The sequence below is a fragment of the Oncorhynchus mykiss genome, chromosome 12, assembly GCF_013265735.2.
Source record: "Oncorhynchus mykiss isolate Arlee chromosome 12, USDA_OmykA_1.1, whole genome shotgun sequence".
Lineage (NCBI taxonomy): Eukaryota > Metazoa > Chordata > Actinopteri > Salmoniformes > Salmonidae > Oncorhynchus > Oncorhynchus mykiss.
In genome coordinates this window covers 61574126-61596792 of record NC_048576.1, presented here as the reverse complement: position 1 = coordinate 61596792, position 22667 = coordinate 61574126, and the positions used below count along the sequence as shown (strand labels likewise).

Here is a 22667-nt window from a genome sequence, read left to right as displayed (position 1 = left end):
GGCTACCTAAGTATGGTTCTCAATCAGAGACAACGATAAACAGCTGCCTCTGATTGGGAACCATGCCAGGCCAAACACATATAAATATGACACGCAGAACAAAACATAGAATGAAAAACATAGAATGCCCACCCCAACAAACGCCCTGAGCAAACCAAAATAGAGACATAAAAAAGGAACTAAGGTCAGGATGTGATCGCATGTCTTCACACCCCTGAGTCAATACTCTGCACAACTCTTAGTTCAACATACACTGAGTTTACAAAACATTAGGAATACCTACACCATTCATATAAATTCATTTTTTTTATCAGGTTTATTATTTTGCAGCCATTCTTTTATTGACAATTTGTTAATAAAACTTGATGTCATTTTTTTGTGTGTTCTACTTGTAGCCCTGGTTGTCCTGAAAAGAAAATGGTAAAACACTTAATTGTGAGGCTAAATGTAATGGCTGGACATGCTGCTAAATGTAATGGCTGGACATGCTGCTAAATGTAATGGCTGGAAAGTCAGATAAATGAAAAGTCATTTTTTTCTGGGGTCTCGGAACTGATGGGGTTAACGGTATTACCTGCTGACAATTTGGCCTTCATCCCAAATCTGTGACCTCATCATGCCCATTAAAATAAAAAGAAATGTATGATCACTTACGATTTTAGCAGAACTGAAAGTGAAAATGGATAGAGCATTGTACTTACAAGAATTGATGCTGTTTTGAAGGAAAAGGGTGGTCAAACCAAATATGGATTTGATTTAGATTTTTCTTCTGTTCACTCACTTTGCATTTAGTTAATTGATCAATGTAATCTATTATTAACATGTCTATTTTTGAAAGCATTCTTACTTCAACAGCATTTATTTTTTACACCTGCCTAAAACTTTTGCACAGTACTGTATATATCATTTTAAGGCAGCAAAATTTGACAGCTGTGCAAGGGGTGTGTAGACTTTCACCAGGCACTGTAAATATGGCCCCCGCTCTCATTTAATTCCCATCTATGACCAAGTCTTTGACATGTTCCTCTCTGCTGTTGATGATCACCAGGGCAGCTCCTTTCTCTAGGCAGCGCAGTCTGCTGGCTCACCAGGACCTCTGCTCAATGGAAATAAAGTAAGAGCTGGAATCCATAGTCCACCATTCCTGGGTACAGGTCGGCCCTGTCAGAGTGCACATTAGAACAGCCGTCATTCATAGAGCAATTTACACACAACAAATACTAACCTGAACTGAGAGTGTTTTGACCTGTAACAGAGTGAATGAGAAAGACTCCTACGATAATAGTTTTAGTCAGGTTGCGACATGTCGACATTGTTAAATCCTATACTTACAACTTGTGCTAAGTTAGGATATTATACTGAATTGAATCAGACCAGACTCAGAGGTAAACTTCCACGTCTTTTCACCACCACTGTACGTGTAACAAGCCCCGCATTCTTTTACTGACGTGGTGATGTCATATCAGTACGCCACATCAATACACAGCAGTCATACCGTTGGTAAGGTTGTTGTAAGAGGTCTGTGGTGTACGGCTTTCTCTGTAACTGTAGACTTGAAGAACAGGTACGTTTTGGTTAGGGTAAAAAGGGGGTGAAAACTGTACCCAGCCACAAGCTCAGTGGAAAACTTTGCTTTGTCTATCTGTAGTGTTTAGACCACATCTGCTCGTGGTAAAAAAAATGTCAGCGGTAAGTGTTGGGGAAGCTACTCTGTAAATACAGTTTACCAAGCTACCAATTACCTCACACTGGAAGAAGTTGAGCTACAGTAAAGCTACCCATAACAGAAATATAGTTTGTTTACCAATATCTAAAGCTACTTTCAAACCTGGCACAGGAAAAATGATCTATATGAAATGTCATTCAATGCAAAGTCATGGAACATGACTGCAAAAACAGATCAATCTGGAGTCAGATATTACTGTGACAGAATGAGTGTCATTTAAAAAAGTAGGTAAAAAATGTTATTAACCATGAAATCAAAGATTTGCATTGAGTTCAACTAGCATCAAGCTACTGCAAAATGTAGTTAAATTACTAGTTGAATTACTTGAAGCAGAACTACTCCCCAACACTGTCAGTGGTGGCATAATGTTTTTTAAAGGGCAAGACCTTATAATGTCCAAATAATAAGCCATTATTACACCTTTATAAAATGTGAGTGAACAATTAGGGATTATTCCAGCATTTAAACAGACATTTATAATGGATCATTAATAAAGGTTTTTGTGATATTTCCTGAAAATGTTTTCAGAAAATGTTTTACTTTGTCTCTGCTGAGGTTATGAGTAGTAAACACAGTAGACACGTAAGGAAGCATTGAGAGTCACTTGTATAACACACAGCATTCCGAAGCAGACAGCGTGCACCCTGTAGAATCTCCTCTCTGCACTGGCAGTTCCTGAAATCAACACCTTTTACAGGTTTCCAGGTCAGATTGTTGGGTAGGAACAAGTACACACGTACAGTGCATTCAGAAAGTATTCAGACCCCTTGACTTTTTCCACATTTTGTTATGTTACAGCATTATTCTGGAAATTATTAAATTGTTTTCCCCCCCTCATCAATCTACACACAATACCCTATAATGACAAGGCAAAAACTGTTTTATACATTTTTGCAGATGTATTAGAAATAAAAAACAGAAATATCACATTAGGTATTCAGACCCTTTACTCAGTACTTTGTTTAAGCACCTTTGGCAGCGATTACAGCCTCAAGTCTCTTTGGATATGACGCTACAAGCTTGGCACACCTGTATTTGGGGCGTTTCTCCCATTCTTATCTGCAGATCCTCTCAAGCTCTGTCAGGTTGGATGGGGAGCGTCGGGTTCAAATCCAGGCTCTGGCTGGGCCACTCAAGGACATTCAGAGACTTGTCCCGAAGCCACCCCTGCGTTGTCTTGGCTGTTTGCTTAGGGTTGTTGTCCTGTTGGAAGGTGAACCTTCGCCCCAGTTTGAGGTCCTCAGTGCTCTGGAGCAGGTTTCCATCAAGGATCTCTGCACTTTGCTCTATTCATCTTTCCTTCAATCCTGACTAGTCTCCCAGTCCCTGCAACTGAAAAACATCCCTACAGCATGATACTGCCACCGCCAGGTTTCCTCCAGACGTGACGCTTGGCATTCAGGCCAAAGAGTTCAATCTTGTTTCTCAAGTTTGATTTGATTGGTATGCCGTCAGTATGAAAACAGCAACACACACACACACACACCAAACAAATACATAAAAATGGCTGTGAGATCCATGTGTTAAGTGCTATGTACATTTTGTACTTAATGGTAAATACAGAAACAATATGTAAGAAACTACAATTGCACCAACATGATATCAAGTTTTCACATTTATATTTATTTTATTGAACCAGATTGTCCCATTGAAGTCAGAATACATATTTTTCAAAACAGACCACGAGAATTTAGGGACTGCATAAGAGTGAGACTGTTGTTTGAATGCCATCTTCGGGCAGAAAATTGGTAAATTATCAGTTTTTAAATCAGTGGAAGAAATCCATTTAATTCAGTACAGATAACATCAAATCCATCACAGTATTGGTACTGCATAACAAATCAAAGTGCATGGGCAAACTCATTGTATTATTATTTACAATATATAGTGTAATCCCATGATGTGTAACCCTGATAACAGCATTTCTTCATTGATAGAAAACTAAACCAAGCATTTTCCTAAAATAGAAATCTAGACGACACCAGGCTGGTCTGCAGGCTTGCCAAAGGAGGATCCTGTTTTAGATTCCGGCTTGCCAAATGAAAATCATGTGTTAGATTCAGGCTTGCCAAAGAGGGATAAATAAACCTGTGCTAGATTCAGGCTTGCCAAATGAGAATCCTGTGTTAGATTCAGGCTTGCCAAAGAGGGATAAACCTGTGCTAGATTCAGGCTTGCCAAATGAGAATCCTGTGTTAGATTCAGGCTTGCCAAAGAGGGATAAACCTGTGCTAGATTCAGGCTTGCCAAATGAGAATCCTGTGTTAGATTCAGGCTTGCCAAAGAGGGATAAACCTGTGCTAGATTCAGGCTTGCCAAAGAGGGATAAACCTGTGCTAGATTCAGGCTTGCCAAATGAGAATCCTGTGTTAGATTCAGGCTTGCCAAAGAGGGATAAACCTGTGCTAGATTCAGGCTTGCCAAAGAGGGATAAACCTGTGCTAGATTCAGGCTTGCCAAAGAGGGGTGAACCTGTGTTAGATTCCGTCTTGCCAAATGAGAATCCTGTGTTAGATTCAGGCTTGCTAAAGAGGGATAAACCTGTGTTAGATTCAGGCTTGCCAAAGAGGGATGAACCTGTGCTAGATTCAGGCTTGCCAAATGAGAATCCTGTGTTAGATTCAGGCTTGCTAAAGAGGGATAAACCTGTGTTAGATTCAGGCTTGCCAAGGAGGGATGAACCTGTGCTAGATTCAGGCTTGCCAAATGAGAATCCTGTGTTAGATTCAGGCTTGCCAAAGAGGAATAAACCTGTGCTAGATTCAGGCTTGCCAAATGAGAATCCTGTGTTAGATTCAGGCTTGCCAAAGAGGGATAAACCTGTGCTAGATTCAGGCTTGCCAAATGAGAATCCTGTGTTAGATTCAGGCTTGCCAAAGAGGGATAAACCTGTGCTAGATTCAGGCTTGCCAAAGAGGGATAAACCTGTGCTAGATTCAGGCTTGCCAAAGAGGGATGAACCTGTGTTAGATTCCGGCTTGCCAAAGAGGGATAAACCTGTGCTAGATTCAGGCTTGCCAAATGAGACTCCTGAGTTAGATTCAGCCTTGCCAAAGAGGGGTGAACCTGTGCTAGATTCAGGCTTGCCAAAGAGGGATAAACCTGTGCTAGATTCAGGCTTGCCAAAGAGGGATAAACCTGTGCTAGATTCCGGCTTGCCAAATGAGAATCCTGTGTTAGATTTAGGCTTGCCAAAGAGGGATGAACCTGTGCTAGATTCAGGCTTGCCAAAGAGGGGTGAACCTGTGTTAGATTCAGGCTTGCCAAAGAGGGATGAGCCTGCGTTACATTTAGGCTTGCCAAAGGAGAAACCTGTGCTAGGCTTTTCCCTCATATTGTTGTCAGATACAATTTTGATGAAAGGACAGCTGTCAGTGTTTAATGCTGCCTTACAAAAATCATCTACGTCAACTGCAGGCTTACCAAAAACACCAACAGGACAATTGAAAATGCTGCTACTTGTTGTAGGAGCAGGTGTGGTGTTGAGGACTGCTAAACCAGCTCCAGATGCAGGTTTGGTGAACTCTTCAGTGTTGGATGAGGATTTAATAAGCAGGGGATTGATGTTCATATTAGATGCCGATTTGGTCAAGAGAAGGTTGTCAGTGGTGAACAAGGGTTTGGTGAGGATGGCCTCTACTCTAGCAGCAGGCTTAGTGTCATTTGATGGCCCCTTTTCAGTGAATAGGATCGCTGTGTCAGTTGAAGGTTTGCTCATGGAAGAGCACTTCAAGATAGAGGACTTTGCACAGAGGGAAAGGGGAGTGTCGCAGGTTACTGCAGGTTCCCCCAATACCAGGGTGGGCTTGAAGGCTGGGGGGCTCCCATTGGCTTGACCAATTGTCTTGGGAGCTGAAAGTGAAATAATTGCACAAACATTTTAGCTCACATAGGCTACAGTATTTTGTGGGTTTTTTTCTGGAAAATTATTGCATGCTGAGATTATAAACACACTTACATTGGCTGGGCTTTGGTGACTGAAGCATATGGATGGCTTTTACTGTGAAAATGGACACAGATACACACATTATTACTTTTTCTTACTAGCTTTTAAAACCGAGACTCCCAATTCAAGGGTTTTCAGAAGATATACAGTACCTCATTCACATCTCATATGCAGTCTTAACCCACTGGGAACACACTGGTTGAATCAACGTTGTTTCCACATCATTTTAATGAAATTGCATTGAACCAACGTGGAATATACATTGAATTTACGTCTGTGCCCAGTGGGGAACCTCTGAAATTCTACCTGTGTTCAATATCCTCTTCATTCCTCTATCACAGAAGCATTCCAACTGCTCCTTGAAATTAGCATAAGCTCTCTTTACTGTCCCAAAATCACACAGCGGGTCAATGTTGATGCTCGGCAGGTCTTCAGATACAGGAGAGCTCCTGGGGTCTTGGTAATGCTGGAAAGATTGAAGAAAGAAAATGGCTTCACATATAGCTGAACTCCAGGGCAGCAAATTATGTCTGTTCATTTAAAGATATCATTCTGCAAAACCGATTATCCTCAAGATAATCCAGTTTCTACTTCTACTACTCTATGTAAGGAGTATTAAACAAAGAAGTGCTTATACCTGAAGGAAGTATGCGTCATCTTGGGTCAGTGTTAGTTTCTTCAGCTCAGAGTCTCTCTTCTTCAGCGCAATAATCTCCTGCTCCAGACGCTGCAGTTGGGCCTCCGCCCAGTTCACCTCCACCTTTTCCTGAGCCCTGATCAGCTCCTTCACTTGGTTGCCCCTCCGCTCCAGATATACTTTCAGCTCTGAGAGTGTCCTGGTGCTGTCCAGAACAGCTTCCCTTGCAGAGCGCTGATCGAAAGGAATATAGTGATTTAGACCCTGCCTCGATGTTCTGGTACTTAATTACCCCCGACAAAGATCAACAGGGAGTCAGTCGATAAGAGTGACCACATAAATACCAATATAAACAAACAGCAATTCAATGTCTGTGCCCTTGCAAAGAAACAGTCACTAGAACAGATAGCAAAAATACATTTTATAAAAGCAAAACCATTTTAATGTTAATCATCATATGTTTTACAAATATGTCCTGCAGAATGTGTTGCCCTTTGGTCTGACATGCATTTGGCAACATGCGAGCGCAAGGCCAAGCTTCAGTGCCTGATCAAGACAGTGGGGAAGGATCATTGGTAGTATGGACCAAGAATCAGCTGCTTCCAGCCTGTACACAAAACTCATCCTCCAAAAACGTAACATTTTACAGGACAGTACACATCCCCTTCACCCGAAATTCAGTCATAGCCTGGCTAGGGGAAGATGACTTCTTTAAAAAAGAAGCTCAAGAAAAACAGATATAAAGGACTCTTTAATTCCAACAGCCATTAGGCAGTACAATGGATAGTCTAATTGGACTGTTGACTATTTGATAGGTGTGTACAGTAAATATGTATTGCACTTGCACTGTAAATCTGCAGCCTATTGTACTTTCATATAAAATGTATTGTGTATTATTTTGTGTTACATATTTTGTCTTTTTAAGCAAATTACCAAATTAATATTTCCTTGGTGGGATCATAAAGGCCATCTAATCAAATCAATCTAATCTAATTAAAATATGCACTAGTACTTTAGAACGCTAATAAGATGGAGATAACAGATTCAATGCAGTACAACATGTGTACAGATAAAGTCGTGGCAGATTAAGTTCACGTCAAACACCACCACCACTCCCTCACTCTTACCTTGATCATATACAGTAGCCCATCTCTTGCAAAACATCCTAGCTCACCTTAAACGACACCAAAGCTCCCCTCAGGTGCTCGACCTCCTCTTCCTTTTCCTTGACTTTCTGTCTACATGATCCTCCTGTGGCCTCTGTCTCTTTCTGTGAGCAGAGAGAAGCCCCAGACAACTCAACATGAGCTTTCCACTTTCTTAACAAACAAATGCACTAATAGCACCAAAGGAAACATGATAAGTAGAGCTGAACAGATAGTAACACAGGTGAGACTATAGGTGATAACCAGCATAGATCAGGATGTGATTTACAAGATTAGGCTAATTGGCAGAACTAAATCACTGTGCCAGAGCGCTTCAGATTACCTTTCACATAAAGTTAAATTATGTTCCCCCAATGAGTTTTAGCCAGGCCTGCGTAGCAACCTAGTGGTGTCCAACGCCCTGGTCTGCTCTATAAAACCTATGTAAATTACAATCGCCAGAACGGCCAAACAAAACAACATTTTACGGCCGTTTGGGCCTCTAACATTAGATCAAGTTCGATCTCCACGATTCATTCTTTTAAAGTTCGCTACAAATAGTAGTGATCCATTCAGACTACTACATGTGTCATCACACAGGACCACGCAGCGTTAGGTTGACTCTCTCAGGCAGGATGAAAACGACTACATCGACCATGGTCCTTTACTAGTTACGGACACTTTCACCGCAAACCATGTTAATGTGCCATTCAGACCCATTCAGCAATATAGCGCACTTCAAATTCTAATACTCCTGGCTTCATCCGCCATTGGGAGTTTTCCATAGGAAAATCGGGGATGACGTCAGCGCAACCACGATCTACTGGCTTTAATGTCTATGGTTTTAGCACCTACCTGCTTCTCCATTCTTTCAGCTGATGCAGCGACGGTGACATGGCCTTTGTGATCGTACAGTGCACAACTCACACACACACACAGTTTGTCGGTTCTGCAGTAAACCTCCAGCAGTTTGTGATGAGTTGAGCAAACCCGTTCCTGTAATCGTCGGGTGGCATCCAGCAGCTTGTGCCTTCCAAAGGAAGGGTTTTCATAGTGGGGCTTTAGGTGAGTCTCACAGTAAGAGGCCAGGCACACCAGGCAGGACTTGACAGCTTGGTTCGCTCCTCTAGTGCAGAAGTCACATGCAACCACATCTTCCGTAAGAGGAGCAGCTTGGAGTTCTGTCTTCTTCAGTTTCGCCACCATTTCAGCCAGAATAGTATTTTGGTTCAGAGTGGGCCAAGGTTGTGTAAGACTTTCTTTGCACTGGGGGCAGATCTGACCTCCCATCTGGTCCTCCTGCTCCCATAAGCCCTGGATACAGCCCATACAGTGACTGTGTCCACAAGGCATAGTCACCGGATCTTTCAGCAGGTCTAGACAGATGGGACATTCCTGTTCCAATGAGACAGAGGCTGCCATTTTACTCGCCATTGTGTCTGATCTACAGCTAACCAAGTTGTGTGTGGTAACTTCACTGACTGAAGAGAACGGGAACATATAGTGTAAGAAGAAGAAAACAAGAGTTTCATTTCTCTTGAAATCCTGACTCACTGTGGGTGTGGTCACATTGTTCATTAGTTTTGTCTCTAAGACGCTCGAGGTTGCCAGGCTGCTCACCATAACGCGCACCTGCCACCAACGTTGCGCGCGCCAGTGCTTCATCGGACTCACCTGGACTCCACACGTCATTGATTGCCTGCCATACATCTGTCACTTCCTCAGTTTCATTCCCGTGTCTGCATCGATGTTGTTTTGTTTCTCTTGTCCAGACGCTTCTCTGGCTTTTGTTTCTATTTATTATAAAATCCTCACCCTGTACTTGCTTCCGGTCTCCCAGCGTCTGTCATTACGGAACCGTTTCAAGTTTATGTAAAATCCTCTACCTTCTGTAGGGTTATCAAGTTTCCACACATCTACTGATATGTGGCTATTATTCTCTTTCTATCGTATATTGTTACTCAACATACCGAATATGGTAATGGGCATTTTCTTTGTTTAGTTTGAGGCTTTTTTAATTTTGAGGAGTTTGAGGCTTTTTTTTATATGCAGCTTCTTCTTACTGTCACAAAATTTGATGAGATGTGTGATGAGATTATTTTAGGGAATACATAGATACATAGTTAAGTTTGTATTTACTCTGAAAATGAATTACATATACACAGTGCACAAAACATTAGGAACACCTTCCTAATATTGAGTTGCAGCCCCTTTTGCCCTCAGAACATTCCCAATTCGTCGGGGCATGAACTCTACAAGGTGTCGAATGCGTTCTTTATACACACGGGAAACTGTTGACCATGAAAAACCCAGCAGGGTTGCAGTTCTTGACACTCAAACCGATGCGCCTGGCACCTACTACCATACCCCATTCAAAGCCACTTAAATATTTTGTCTTGCCCATTCACCCTCTGAATGGCACACATACACAATCAATGTCTCAAAGCCTAAAAATGCTTATTCAACCTGTCTCCTCCCCTTCATCTACACTGATTGAAGTGGATTTAACAAGTGACATCAATAAGGGACCATAGCTTTCACCTGGTCAGTCTGTCATGAAAAGAGCAGGTGTTCCTAATGTTTTTTACACTCAGTGCAATGCGATATCTATTATCACTTTCAGTTCCGCTCATACATGTATTCTTATTTTAATGTACACGATGAGGTCACAGATTTGGGATAAAGACCAAATTGGCAGCAGAGAATGTCATTAACCGTATCAGTCCCGAGACCCCAGCAAAATTCGGATTTTCATTTATCTGACTTTCATTTATCTGCATGTCCAGCTCTAATTTTTAAGACAACCAGGGCTACAAGTAGAACACAAAACAATTTGGCATCAACATTTGCATTCATGAGTTTTATTGACAAACTGTCAATAAAAATATAGTCTGCCAAAGAAAAAAATATAAAAAAATGACTTTATATGAATGCTGTAATTACAGAAATGGTTTGCTCAATGGGAAATTAATATCCAACTAGTCAGTGACAACTGTGTAGTTTGTAGATTGTGACAGCAGCTATGTGAGCTTATTACAGTATTATAGATACTATGTCCTAGGATTCCTTATGATCTTCTAACGACTCTTGAATAGCGTTTGAGCGTCATAGAGCAAAACATATTACATGTGCATGTTTGTGTCACGAATCCCGTTTCCTGAGTCTGTTTTTGCCTGTGTTCTGTCCTGGAGTGTTTTTTTCCGGCGTCCTGGAATGCACCCTGTCTGGTTGCCGGGCAATGTAGCCAGTTGGGAGTTCTGATTACCCGCACCTGTATCCCATCAGCTATCTGCACACCTGGTCCTGATCATCATTTCTCCTCTTCATAAGCCCGGACCTGACATCCATTCCCTGCCGGATCGTTAGCCATGAACAGTATGTTGTGCCATAGTATCAGCCTCAAGTTGGATAGAATTTGTTTTGTTGTTTTTTACGTATTGCTTGCCTTAAACTTACCTCCGTTTGTTCTGTCTTCAGTTACTCACCCGGATCATTTACCCCATTCCCGCCAGGTCGTCGGAGGATTCCGCTTCCCCATTGGAAATACCTATTTACTCCCATCAACTCACCACCGCTGCCCGCTACGCCACCTGGATATATCTACCCATTCACATTCACTTGTAAATAAATACTCACCTTCTTCCTACTCTCCTTGTCCTGGTCTGCTTCTGGGTTCAATTTTGAAAAACGTGACAGTTTGTGGGAGCTCAGCTTTTCATAGATTGTTTATCGTTTGTAACTCAAACAATTTGAATCAACTTTTGTTTTTAAAGTGACATTTCAACCACAGGATTATGTCATCATGTTAGCCAAATTTTTACATAGACAAACCTTGTATCAAATATGTTGACTTTGTACCTTTAAAACAACGTCAGATCTTCAAAATTATATCCACTATCAGAAAAACAAAACAATGGGGAGCACTGTGATCTATCTAAAGATACACTTTGGTCTCCCATCCAGGATTTTAACCAAACCCAGCCCTGCTTAGTTCTGGTATTTTCCAGTAACTATTTTCAATGTGCTATCGTGAATGATTGTTGAGAGTTGTCTACTTAAAAACGAAATACAGTGCCTTGCGAAAGTATTCAGCCCCCTTGAACTTTGCGACCTTTTGCCACATTTCAGGCTTCAAACATAAAGATAGAAAACTGTATTTTTTTGTGAAGAATCAACAAGTGGGACACAATCATGAAGTGGAACGACATTTATTGGATATTTCAAACTTTTTTAACAAATCAAAAACTGAAAAATTGGGCGTGCAAAATTATTCAGCCCCCTTAAGTTAATACTTTGTAGCGCCACCTTTTGCTGCGATTACAGCTGTAAGTCGCTTGGGGTATGTCTCTATCAGTTTTGCACATCGAGAGACTGACATTTTTTCCCATTCCTCCTTGCAAAACAGCTCGAGCTCAGTGAGGTTGGATGGAGAGCATTTGTGAACAGCAGTTGTCAGTTCTTTCCACAGATTCTCGATTGGATTCAGGTCTGGACTTTGACTTGGCCATTCTAACACCTGGATATGTTTATTTTTGAACCATTCCATTGTAGATTTTGCTTTATGTTTTGGATCATTGTCTTGCTGGAAGACAAATCTCCGTCCCAATCTCAGGTCTTTTGCAGACTCCATCAGGTTTTCTTCCAGAATGGTCCTGTATTTGGCTCCATCCATCTTCCCATCAATTTTAACCATCTTCCCTGTCCCTGCTGAAGAAAAGCAGGCCCAAACCATGATGCTGCCACCACCATGTTTGACAGTGGGGATGGTGTGTTCAGCTGTGTTGCTTTTACGCCAAACATAACGTTTTGCATTGTTGCCAAAAAGTTCAATTTTGGTTTCATCTGACCAGAGCACCTTCTTCCACATGTTTGGTGTGTCTCCCAGGTGGCTTGTGGCAAACTTTAAACGACACTTTTTATGGATATCTTTAAGAAATGGCTTTCTTGCCACTCTTCCATAAAGGCCAGATTTGTGCAATATACGACTGATTGTTGTCCTATGGACAGAGTCTCCCACCTCAGCTGTAGATCTCTGCAGTTCATCCAGAGTGATCATGGGCCTCTTGGCTGCATCTCTGATCAGTCTTCTCCTTGTATGAGCTGACAGTTTAGAGGGACGGCCAGGTCTTGGTAGATTTGCAGTAGTCTGATACTCCTTCCATTTCAATATTATCGCTTGCACAGTGCTCCTTGGGATGTTTAAAGTTTGGGAAATCTTTTTGTATCCAAATCAGGCTTTAAACTTCTTCACAACAGTATCTCGGACATGCCTGGTGTGTTCCTTGTTCTTCATGATGCTCTCTGCGCTTTTAACAGACCTCTGAGACTATCACAGTGCAGGTGCATTTATACGGAGACTTGATTACACACAGGTGGATTGTATTTATCATCATTAGTCATTTAGGTCAACATTGGATCATTCAGAGATCCTCACTGAACTTCTGGAGAGAGTTTGCTGCACTGAAAGTAAAGGGGCTGAATAATTTTGCACGCCCAATTTTTCAGTTTTTGATTAGTTAAAAAAGTTTGAAATATCCAATAAATGTCGTTCCACTTCATGATTGTGTCCCACTTGTTGTTGATTCTTCACAAAAAAATAGTTTTATATCTTTATGTTTGAAGCCTGAAATGTGGCAAAAGGTCGCAAAGTTCAAGGGGGCCGAATACTTTCGCAAGGCACTGTATTACCGGTCTCGTCCCATGTATTATTTAGAGGTTTTACACCTCACTCTTTTGTTTGGATTACATCCCTGTGTTATATATTTACGTGTCTGTTTTGGGCTTCGTCCCTGTCGTTTTCATGACGTACTTTATTTTGGGGAGAAATAAAAGCCCCTATTACGTAATTCCTGTGCCTGTCTCTTATCGTAATGCAGCTTGACATTGCTTCAAGTTGTGTGTTTTATGTATTGTGTTGTCATCAACTCCAATTCGAATGTTAGTCCGTTATAGCCAAGCTGGTTGAATCAACATTGTTTCAGCATAATTTGTCAACGTATTGTGACGTGGGGTCTACATGTAAAACACATTTGGATTTGCAAAAAGTCATCAACCAGCATCAGGGGCAGACTGGGACAAAAATTCAGCCCTGACATTTTAGCCACACCAGCCCACATCACTGCACCCACACACTTGAGCTCCTCTGTCACTCTGTCTGTCTGATTCTCCTTGTTGTCCTCTGACTTTTCTGGGGCATTTGCCTCTCTTTCCTCAACTTGATGATGGGCTTGAGCATCAACATTATCTGGTTCAATGTCTGTTGGGACTAGCATCATCCTGGTTGTGAATTAATAAATAATAATTTTAGTCAATTATAGGGGACACACATTATAAACTAATGTGCAGTTTTCAGGCTCTCCTTAACAGTGCCATACACATACAGTGCATTCTGAAAGTATTCAGACCCGTTCCCTTTTTCCACATTTTGCTACGTTACAGCCTTGTTCTAAAATGGAATAAACTGTTTTTTTCCATCATTGACAAAGCACGAACCGTTTTTTTTAATAGAAATCTTTGCAGATTTCTTAAACAGAAATACCGTATTTAAATAAGTATTCAGACACTTAGCTGTGAGACACGAAATTGAGCTCAGGTGCATCCTGTTTCCATTGGTTATCCTTGAGATGTTTCTACAACTTGATGGGAGTCAAAATTCTATTGACTGGACATGATTTGGAAAGGCACACACATGTCTATATAAGGTCCCACAGTTGATAGTGCATGTCAGAGCAAAAACCAAGCAATGAGGTCAAGGGAATTGTCCATAGAGCTCCGAGACAGGATTTTATCGAGACACAGATCTGGGGAAAGGTACCAAAAAATGTCTGCAGCATTGGAGGTCCCCAAGAACACAGTGGCCTCCATAATTCTTAAATGGAAGAAGTTTGGAACCACCAAGACTCTTCCTGGAGCTGGTTGCCTGGCCAAACTGAGCAATCAGGGGAGAAGGGCCTTGGTCAGGGAGGTGTGAGTTAGTCTGTGTAGATGGGAGAACCTTCCAGAAGGGTAACAATCTCTGCAACACTCCAATCAGGCCTTTATGGTAGAGTGGCCAGACAGAAACCACTCCTCAGTAAAAGGCATATGACAGCCTGATTGGAGTTAGCCAAAAAGCACCTAAAGGACTCTCAGACCATGAGAAGCAAGATAATCTTGTCTGATGAAACCAAGATTGAACTCTTTGGCCTTAATGTCAAGCGTTACTTCTGGAGGAAACCTGGCAACATCCCTACGGTGAAGCATGGTAGTGGCAGCATCATGCTGTAGGGATGTTTTTCAGTGGCAGGGACTGGGAGACTAGTCAGGATCGAGGGAAAGATGAACGGTGCAAAGTACAGAGAGATTCTTGATGAAAACCTGCTCCAGAGCGCTCAGGACTTCAGACTGGGGCGAAGGTTCATCTTCCAACAGGACAACGACCATAAGCATACCATACGGTCAAGCTGCTTCCACAACAGCTCAATAGGGATGAGATCCGGTGACTGTGCTGGCCACTCCATTATAGACAGAAGCCGGTGTTTGGAGGGGTGTTGTGCCAATATATACTCTATCACCGGCTTTGAGGGCATCATCATTTTTACACAACGGTTAACATTTTCAAATAATGATTGACGTATTTTAATGAAAAACTTTATTTTCATATATTCATTCACTTAAATCTTTTTGAATGGCACACACACAATCCGTGTCTCATTTGTCTCAAGGCTTAAAAACCTTCTTTAACCTGTCCCCTTCATCTACACTGAATGAAGTGGACATCAATAAGGCATCATAGCTTTCACCTGGTCAGTCTCCGTCATGGAAAGAACTGTTCCTTATGTTTTGTACACTCAGTGTATATCTACTATATACTGTATCTACTGCTGATTAGGAGTTTGACTGCCTTTATCTGTTCAGCTTACAATGAGGAACCCTGTTGTGTCTGCCTGAGGGGAGAAGCTGAAACTCTAGGTGGAGTACATGGGAGGGTTAGTCTCATGATTGTTTGTTAATAAACACAGTCTGCAATGCAGAGCTACCTCACACTTACTGTATCACCTTTATGGCTGTCTGGACCAGGTGATTGATTTGTTATTTTAAAGTAACTGACAAGTTGCCAAACCAGGCTGAAATGCCCTTAGAATTGAATACTCCATATTTGATAGCCTGGTAGAATAGGAGCATGCCCTTCTGTTTGACTCCAAAAACCCTGAACCTACGCAGAAAATAAAGGCATTGTTGGACACTAGAGCATTTGTAAGAGTGGACCTGAGTATTGTCCACGTTATGGACCACCACAGGTGAGTGGTCACCAATAGATTTGGGGTCAAAAAACGTTTGCTGGACATTTAGGATGAGGTGGTGGTCATCACATCACTACACAAACCTTTGCATCTCTGACATATACACAGTAGTGTCAGTGTCTATACATTAGACTGAGAATGGAAATATCAGAAAACTGGACAACATAGTCTACTTGTACATTAATTTGTATACTGTGTGAATAGGATGGGTGAACTCTCAGCCTTTGGGGGGCACCTCAATGACCTTTGGCTCCCGTTGGTCAGAAATGAGTGATACCACCTGATGGTATAGGGTTTGACTGACATCTGTCTGAGTTTACTGAGGAAGATGTGTTGCTGCAAGATGTTAAATGCTGAACTAAGATTCACAAATAGCAGTCGAGCATAAGCCTTGGGGTTCTCCAGATGTTGCAGGATGAGATGCACTATGCTGAAGATTGCTTCATCAGTGCCACGCTTGTATTCGTAAGTAAACTGATACAGGTCCAACAGTGTGTTGAGTCTGAGTGAAGCTTAAACACCATGATCTTTTCAAGACCATTGATTACAATGGAGGACAGAGCAACAGGTATACAGTCTTTGTTTTCTTTGGGAGAAGGCTTTAAGGGAAGAGGAGTGATGATTGCTTTCTTCTACCAGGTGGAACCGTGTGGGAATGTACAATGTCCTGAAAGACCAGGACCCAGGCTGGTGTAACTAAGGGAATGGCGTCGGCAAGTATAGCGGCCGTTTTACGGGCTCCTGACCAATGATGCTTTTTTGTTTTTGCATTGATCATAACTTTTTTTTGTACATAATGCTTCCGTCATAATAACTGAAAATAGCTTCTGGACATCAGAACAATGATCACCAACCTCGATTTGGATGAAGAATTCTACTTCAATGACTCGGCCGCGAAGGACATACTGTTCAACCGGGACCAGGTCTTAATCCCTGACACTGAGACAATGAAAAGATGAGCTCCGTTCGAGATTATTCTATTAACGGGACCTGGATTACCAAGACTCATGAGCTGACCAGCTGGCAAATGTCTTCACAGGCATTTTCAAACTCTCCCTGACCCTTTCTAAAGGACTATCACACCGTAGCACTCACATCTGTAGCCATGAAATGCTTTGAAAGGTGGGTCAATGCTCACATTAACACCATCATCCCAGACACCCTGAACCCACTCCAGTTCACATACCGCCCCCAACAGGATGCAATCTCTATTGCACTCCACACTGCCCTTTCCCACTTGGACAAAAGGAACACCTACGTGAGAATGCTGTTTATTGACGACAGCTCAGTGTTCAACACCATAGTTCCCTTGAAACTCATCACTAAGCTAAGGTTCCTGGGACTGAACACCTCCCTCTGCAACTGCATCCTGGACTTCCTGACGGGCCACCCGCAGGTGATGAGGGTAGGCAACAACACATCCGCCACGCTGACCCTCAACACGGGGGCCCCTCAGGGGTGTATGCTTAGTCCCCTCCTGTACTCCCTGGTCTCCCATGACGCTATGTCAAGTGGCTATGCACGACTCAGACGCCATCATTAAGTTTGCCGACAACGATGAGATTGCCTACAGGGATTAAGTCAGAGACCTGGCAGTGTGGTGCCAGGACAACAACCTCTCCCTCAACGTCAGTAAGACAAAGGAGCTGATCGTGGACTACAGGAAACGAAGGGCCGAGCACGGCCCCATTCACATCAATGTTGATGTAGTGGATTGAGTAGAGAGCTTCAAGTTCCTCTGTGTCCATATCTGTCACGAACCGGTTCAAAGTTCATAACAAAAAGGGAGACAAAGTGGAGATAAGGAATAACAAAATATATTTATTAACTGGAGTAAACTAAATACAATTAACAATGGTGTGTGTAGTCAGTAATAAGTAGTGTAAGTGAGTGTTTGCGTGCATAAATGTGATAATGAGGGGTGTTGAAAGGTGCCAAAGCACGCACACAAACAAACAAACAAACAAACAAAACAGCCACAAAAAATGCCACAACCAAACTCTATCAGTGTGTCTACATGGAGAGAGTCTCCTCAATAAATGGGGAAGAGGTGTATTTTTCCCAGGACACACCCGAGCCAAGGTGTGTCCCATTTCGCTGACGACCCTCCTGGCTCCGCCCACCGACATCCTATTAAGGAAAACAAGAGCAAAGAGAAATAATTCGGCAGACAGAGTGGGAGGGTCATCACACATCACTAAGGGTCTATCATGGTCCAAACACACCAACACAGTTGCGAAGAGGGCACGACAACGCCTTTTCCCCCTCCAGGAGGCTGAAAATATTTTTCATGAGACCTTAGATTCTCAAAGAGTTCTACAGCTGCACCCTCGAGAGGATCTTGACTGGCTGCATCACCACTTGGTATGGCAACAATTTGGCATCCATAGTGGGTAGTGCGTACGGCCCAGTACATCATTGAGGCCAAGCTCCCTGCCATCCAGGACCTCTATACCAGTTGTTGTCAGAGGAAGGCCCAAAAACTTGTCAAACACTCCAGCCACCCAAGCTACAGACTGTTCTCTCTGCTACTGCACGGCAAGCAGTACCAATGCACCAAGTCTGGAACCAACAGGACCATGGACAGCTTCTACCCCCAAGCCATAAGACTTCTAAACAAAACTGCTAGATAGCTAATCAAATGACTTCCCGGACTACCTGCATTTACCCTTTTTGCACCAACTCTCTTGCACTGACTCTATGTACACATACTTACACTGACACCCCAACACACACATACACACACTGCATAAGCCCTCACAAACATAACATGCACACACATGTAAACTGATGCCACACACTCTAACACACACACACACACTTTCACACTCAGTGTAACCGATGTGAAATGGCTAGCTAGTTAGCGGTGGTGCGCGCTAATAGCGTTTCGATCGATGACATCACTCGCTCTGAGACCTTGAAGTAGTGGTTCCCCTTGCTCTGCAAGGTCCGCGACTTTTGTGGAGCGATGGGTAACGATGCTTCGTGGGTGTCTGTTGTTGATGTGTGCAGAGGGTCCCTGGTTCGCGCCCGGGTCGGGGCGAGGGGACGGACTAAAGTTATACTGTTACATTGATGCTGCTCATTGACTCGTTACTGGTACTCGCTGTACAGTATATGGCCATGTTATTTTTACTAATTATTTGTATTTGTTATTCACTATGTATTTTTTTCCCCTGTGTCACTATTTATGTGTTTTATCTTATCTTTAACTCTGCATTGTTGAAAATGGACCCGTAAGTAAGCAATTCACTGTTCGTCTACACCCGTTGTCTACAAAGCATGTGACAAATAACATTTTTTTTTTTTTTGAATGTTCCTCTGCACAAAGCAGAGACGCCATCGGGGCCTGTTTGTCAGGTTGCTTAAAGAGTCTTGTGGCCTCTCTAGGGTTACATTTTAACTTGGGGTCACAGCCATCATTAACATAGGTGTTGAGCAATGAAGTATGCAGAAGTCATGACTTTAATTTGCCATTGTCTTTTCATCTGTTGTGTATACTGGCTTTCTGGTAGGACTCGTTTAAGTGATGGATTTTTATTGTTAACCCTTGTCCTTGAATACTGTTCATTCTGGGCTTGTATGCTGCCAAATTCTACAATAGTGATTGCTGTATATTGAGCCAAACACAATTGTATTGTCATTATCTGATTATAATCAAATAGGTGCCATGAGTTATAATAGTCAAACATAGATTTATTGTTAAATAAAAAACAGTTGCCCATACTTGGAAAATAGAGCCCAAAGTGTCTTAATCGGGCATTGTGCCACCATTCGCTGCCAGAACATCTTTAATGCGCCTAGGCATAGATTCAACAAGTGTCTGGAACTCAATTGGAGGGATGCGACACCATTCTTCTGCGAGAAATTCCATAATTTGGTGGTTTGTTGATGGTGGTGGAAAGCGCTGCCTCAGGCGCCGCTCCAAAATCTCCTAGAATTGTTCAATTGGGTTGAAATCTGGTGGCTGAGACAGCCATGGCACATGGCTCACATAATTGTCATGCTCATCAAACCATGCAGTGACCACTTGTTTGCTGTGGATGGGGGCATTGTCATCCTGGAAGAGACCACTCCCATCAGGATGGAAATGATTCACCATAGGTTGAAGTTGTTCACTCCGGATGGCTGTGTATTTATCGGGGTTGAGTAGACCTAAACCATGGCATGAAAATGCACCCCACATACCATAACCAATCCGCCAGAACCCTCATTTACTCAAGTGTTTCCTTTATTTTGCCAGTTGCCTGTAGCTATTACTACTCTGACTTTGGGGCGAAGCAGTATATACCATCATCTTTGCTATATCACACTTACTCAAGTCCACCCTGTTTGCGCTAGCAGGGTCTAGCCTAATCAAAAGTCAAATTTCCCCTCTTGCATTGCTGGAAGCTATTATTACTGTGACTTGTACTGTATATGGATAATATTCTAGAATAGAGGCCGTCTGCTCTCTTTAAACGTCCTTTATTTCAAATAGTGATGTTCCAGATGCGTATCAAAATAAAGAATAGTGGAAGAGAGTGTGCTGGTCCCCATGTCTTCTAATATTCTGTAATAATAACATGTAAGAACATGGACTGTTGCACATCATTGCAAACGAAAATGTGTCGTTAGGACGTCCCCGGAACATCAGTAGGTTGTGTCATGGTCGCCTGGATGTCCTTAAGACTTCCACTGTTTGCTTATATGTTTTTATACTTTTCTACTGGATATTTATTGCACTTAAAGACGAAAAACCTGTCAACTTTACCATGCTGTCTTTTTCTATATCTCTGAAAGCTTGTACATTTAATCCCACCAACAGAGGTAGTGATGATTTCAGTATTTCATTTCATCCCGCCATACACCTCTGTGTAAACCGAGCCATAAAAACATTTCCAGGCTTTGGGACGATGCTCACTTGTGAGCCAATCAGAAAGATTCACAGAAATGCTTTTATTCATTTATTCTCTCCATTTAAATGTATACAGTTCCGTCCTTGAGCTGTTCTTGTCTGTTGTCGCAGAAATGCCTTGGCATTTAGCCTGGAGGAACGCACACAGTGCATTTGCCATTTCATATGGTGGCTACTTTCAGCCAGCTTCATCTCATTCTTGATACCATGTCTTGTTTTGAGATGTTTTGACTGACACTTGTTGAATAGCTAGCGAATGTTGAACCATAGACGTGAGTCTATGGTTCAACATTCGCTAGCTATTCAACAAGTGTAATGATGTGTTTAAGAGACAAGTGCTCATTGTGCAAACGTATACATGTTTTCAATAAACATTGGAGACAAAATATAGTTTACATGTTGTCAAGAATCTTAGGCCAACGCTGTCTGTTTCGCTACATGGTTGCGCACACGTTGGTTTTGTTGCTAAACAATGCAGGCAAAGATATTTCTAACTAACCCAAGATAGTTAATTGATGTCATTTACGGTGGGAGCAAATTAATTGCATTAGCGGGCAGAATACGCAAGAAGGTGGACAAAGCCACACACGAGCTAGCGTTGTAGCATATATTTCAATTCAAATTTGAGCAGTCATGTGCGCCGAATACAACAGGTGTAGAGACCTTACAGTGAAATGCTTACTTACGAGCCACAAACCAACAATGCAGTTAAAAAAAAAAAATGAATCAGAATAAGAAGTAAAAGTAATAAGTAATTAAAGAGAAGCAGTAAAATAACAATAGCGAGACTATATACAGGGGGGTACCGGTACAGTCAATGTGCTGTACCGGTTAGTTGAGATAATATGTACATGTAGGTAAAGATATTAAAGTGATGATGATAACAACAGAGAGTAGCAGCGGTGTAAAAGAGGGGGGGGGGGGGGGGCAATGCAAATAGTCTGGGTGGCCATTTGAATAGATGTTCAGGAGTCTTATGGCTTGGGGTAGGAGCTGTTAAGAAGCCTCTTGGACCTAGACTTGGCTTATTGATGAGCTTTGAGGGCACTATGCTGTTGAACGTTGAGCTGTAGTCATTGAATAGCATTCTCACATAGGTGTTCCTTTTGTCCAGGTGGGAAAGGGCAGTGTGGAGTGCAATAGAGATTGCATAATCTGTGGATCTGTTTGGGCGGTATGCACATTGGAGTGGGTCTAGGGTTTCTGGGATAATGGTGTTGATGTGAGCCATGACCAGCCTTTCAAAGCACTTCATGGCTACAGACATTAGTGCTACGGGTCAGTAGTCATTTAGGCAGGTTACCATAGTGTTCTTGGGCACAGGGACTATGGTGGTCTGCTTAAAACATGTAGGTATTACAGACAGGGAGAGGTTGAAAATGTTAGTGAAGACACTTGCCAGTTGGTCAGTGCATGCTCGCAGTACACGTCCTGGTAATCCGTCTGACCCTGATGCCATGTGAATGTTGAACTGTTTAAAGATCTTACTCACATCGGCTGCGGAGAGCATGGTCACACAGTCTTCCGAAACAGCTGGTGCTCTCATGCATGTTTCAGTGTTATTTGCCTCGAAGTGAGCATAGAAGTAGTTTAGCTAATTTGGTAGACTTGTGTCACTAGGCAGCTCTCGGCTGTGCTTCCCTTTGTAGTCTGTAATGGTTTGCCACATCCGACGAGCATCGGAGCCGGTGTAGTATGATTCAATCTTAGTCCTATATTGACGCTTTGCCTGTTGATGGTTCGTCAGAGGGCAGAGCGGGATTTCTTATACGCTTCCGTGTTAGAGTCCCGCTCCTTGAAAGCGGCATCTCTAGATTTTAGCTCAGTGCGGATGTTGCCTGTAATCCATGGCTTCTGGTTGGGGTATGTACGTACAGTCACTGTGGGGAGGACGTCATCGATGCACTTATTGATGAAGCCAATGACTTATGTGGTGTACTCCTCAATGCCATCGGAGGAATCCCGGAACATATTCCAGACTGTGCTTGCAAAACAGTCCTGTAGTTTAGCATCTGCTTCATCTGACAACTTTTT

The 22667-nt window shown here is 42.4% G+C and overlaps 1 protein-coding gene across 4 annotated transcripts; it reads right to left on the bottom strand.

Moving 5' to 3' along the window:
• Positions 1 to 305: 305 nt before the first annotated feature.
• LOC110539080 (E3 ubiquitin/ISG15 ligase TRIM25) lies at positions 306 to 9230 on the bottom strand. Of its 4 annotated transcripts, none has more exons than XM_036937953.1 (7): positions 8310 to 9229; positions 7484 to 7579; positions 6310 to 6543; positions 5979 to 6138; positions 5685 to 5726; positions 5150 to 5578; positions 306 to 1161 (listed from the first exon to the last, which is right to left on the bottom strand). In XM_036937953.1, the coding sequence occupies exons 1-7, from the start codon at positions 9162 to 9164 to the stop codon at positions 1085 to 1087; spliced, it is 1893 nt and encodes a 630-aa protein (XP_036793848.1). In that variant the 5' UTR covers positions 9165 to 9229; the 3' UTR covers positions 306 to 1084. The 4 variants fall into 4 exon arrangements, with proteins under 4 accessions (XP_036793848.1, XP_036793847.1, XP_036793844.1 ...); XM_036937952.1 differs by lacking the exon at positions 306 to 1161 and adding an exon at positions 3341 to 3952 and having other exon boundaries at positions 4127 to 5578; positions 8310 to 9230; XM_036937949.1 differs by lacking the exon at positions 306 to 1161 and having other exon boundaries at positions 3341 to 5578; positions 8310 to 9227.
• Positions 9231 to 22667: the final 13437 nt, after the last annotated feature.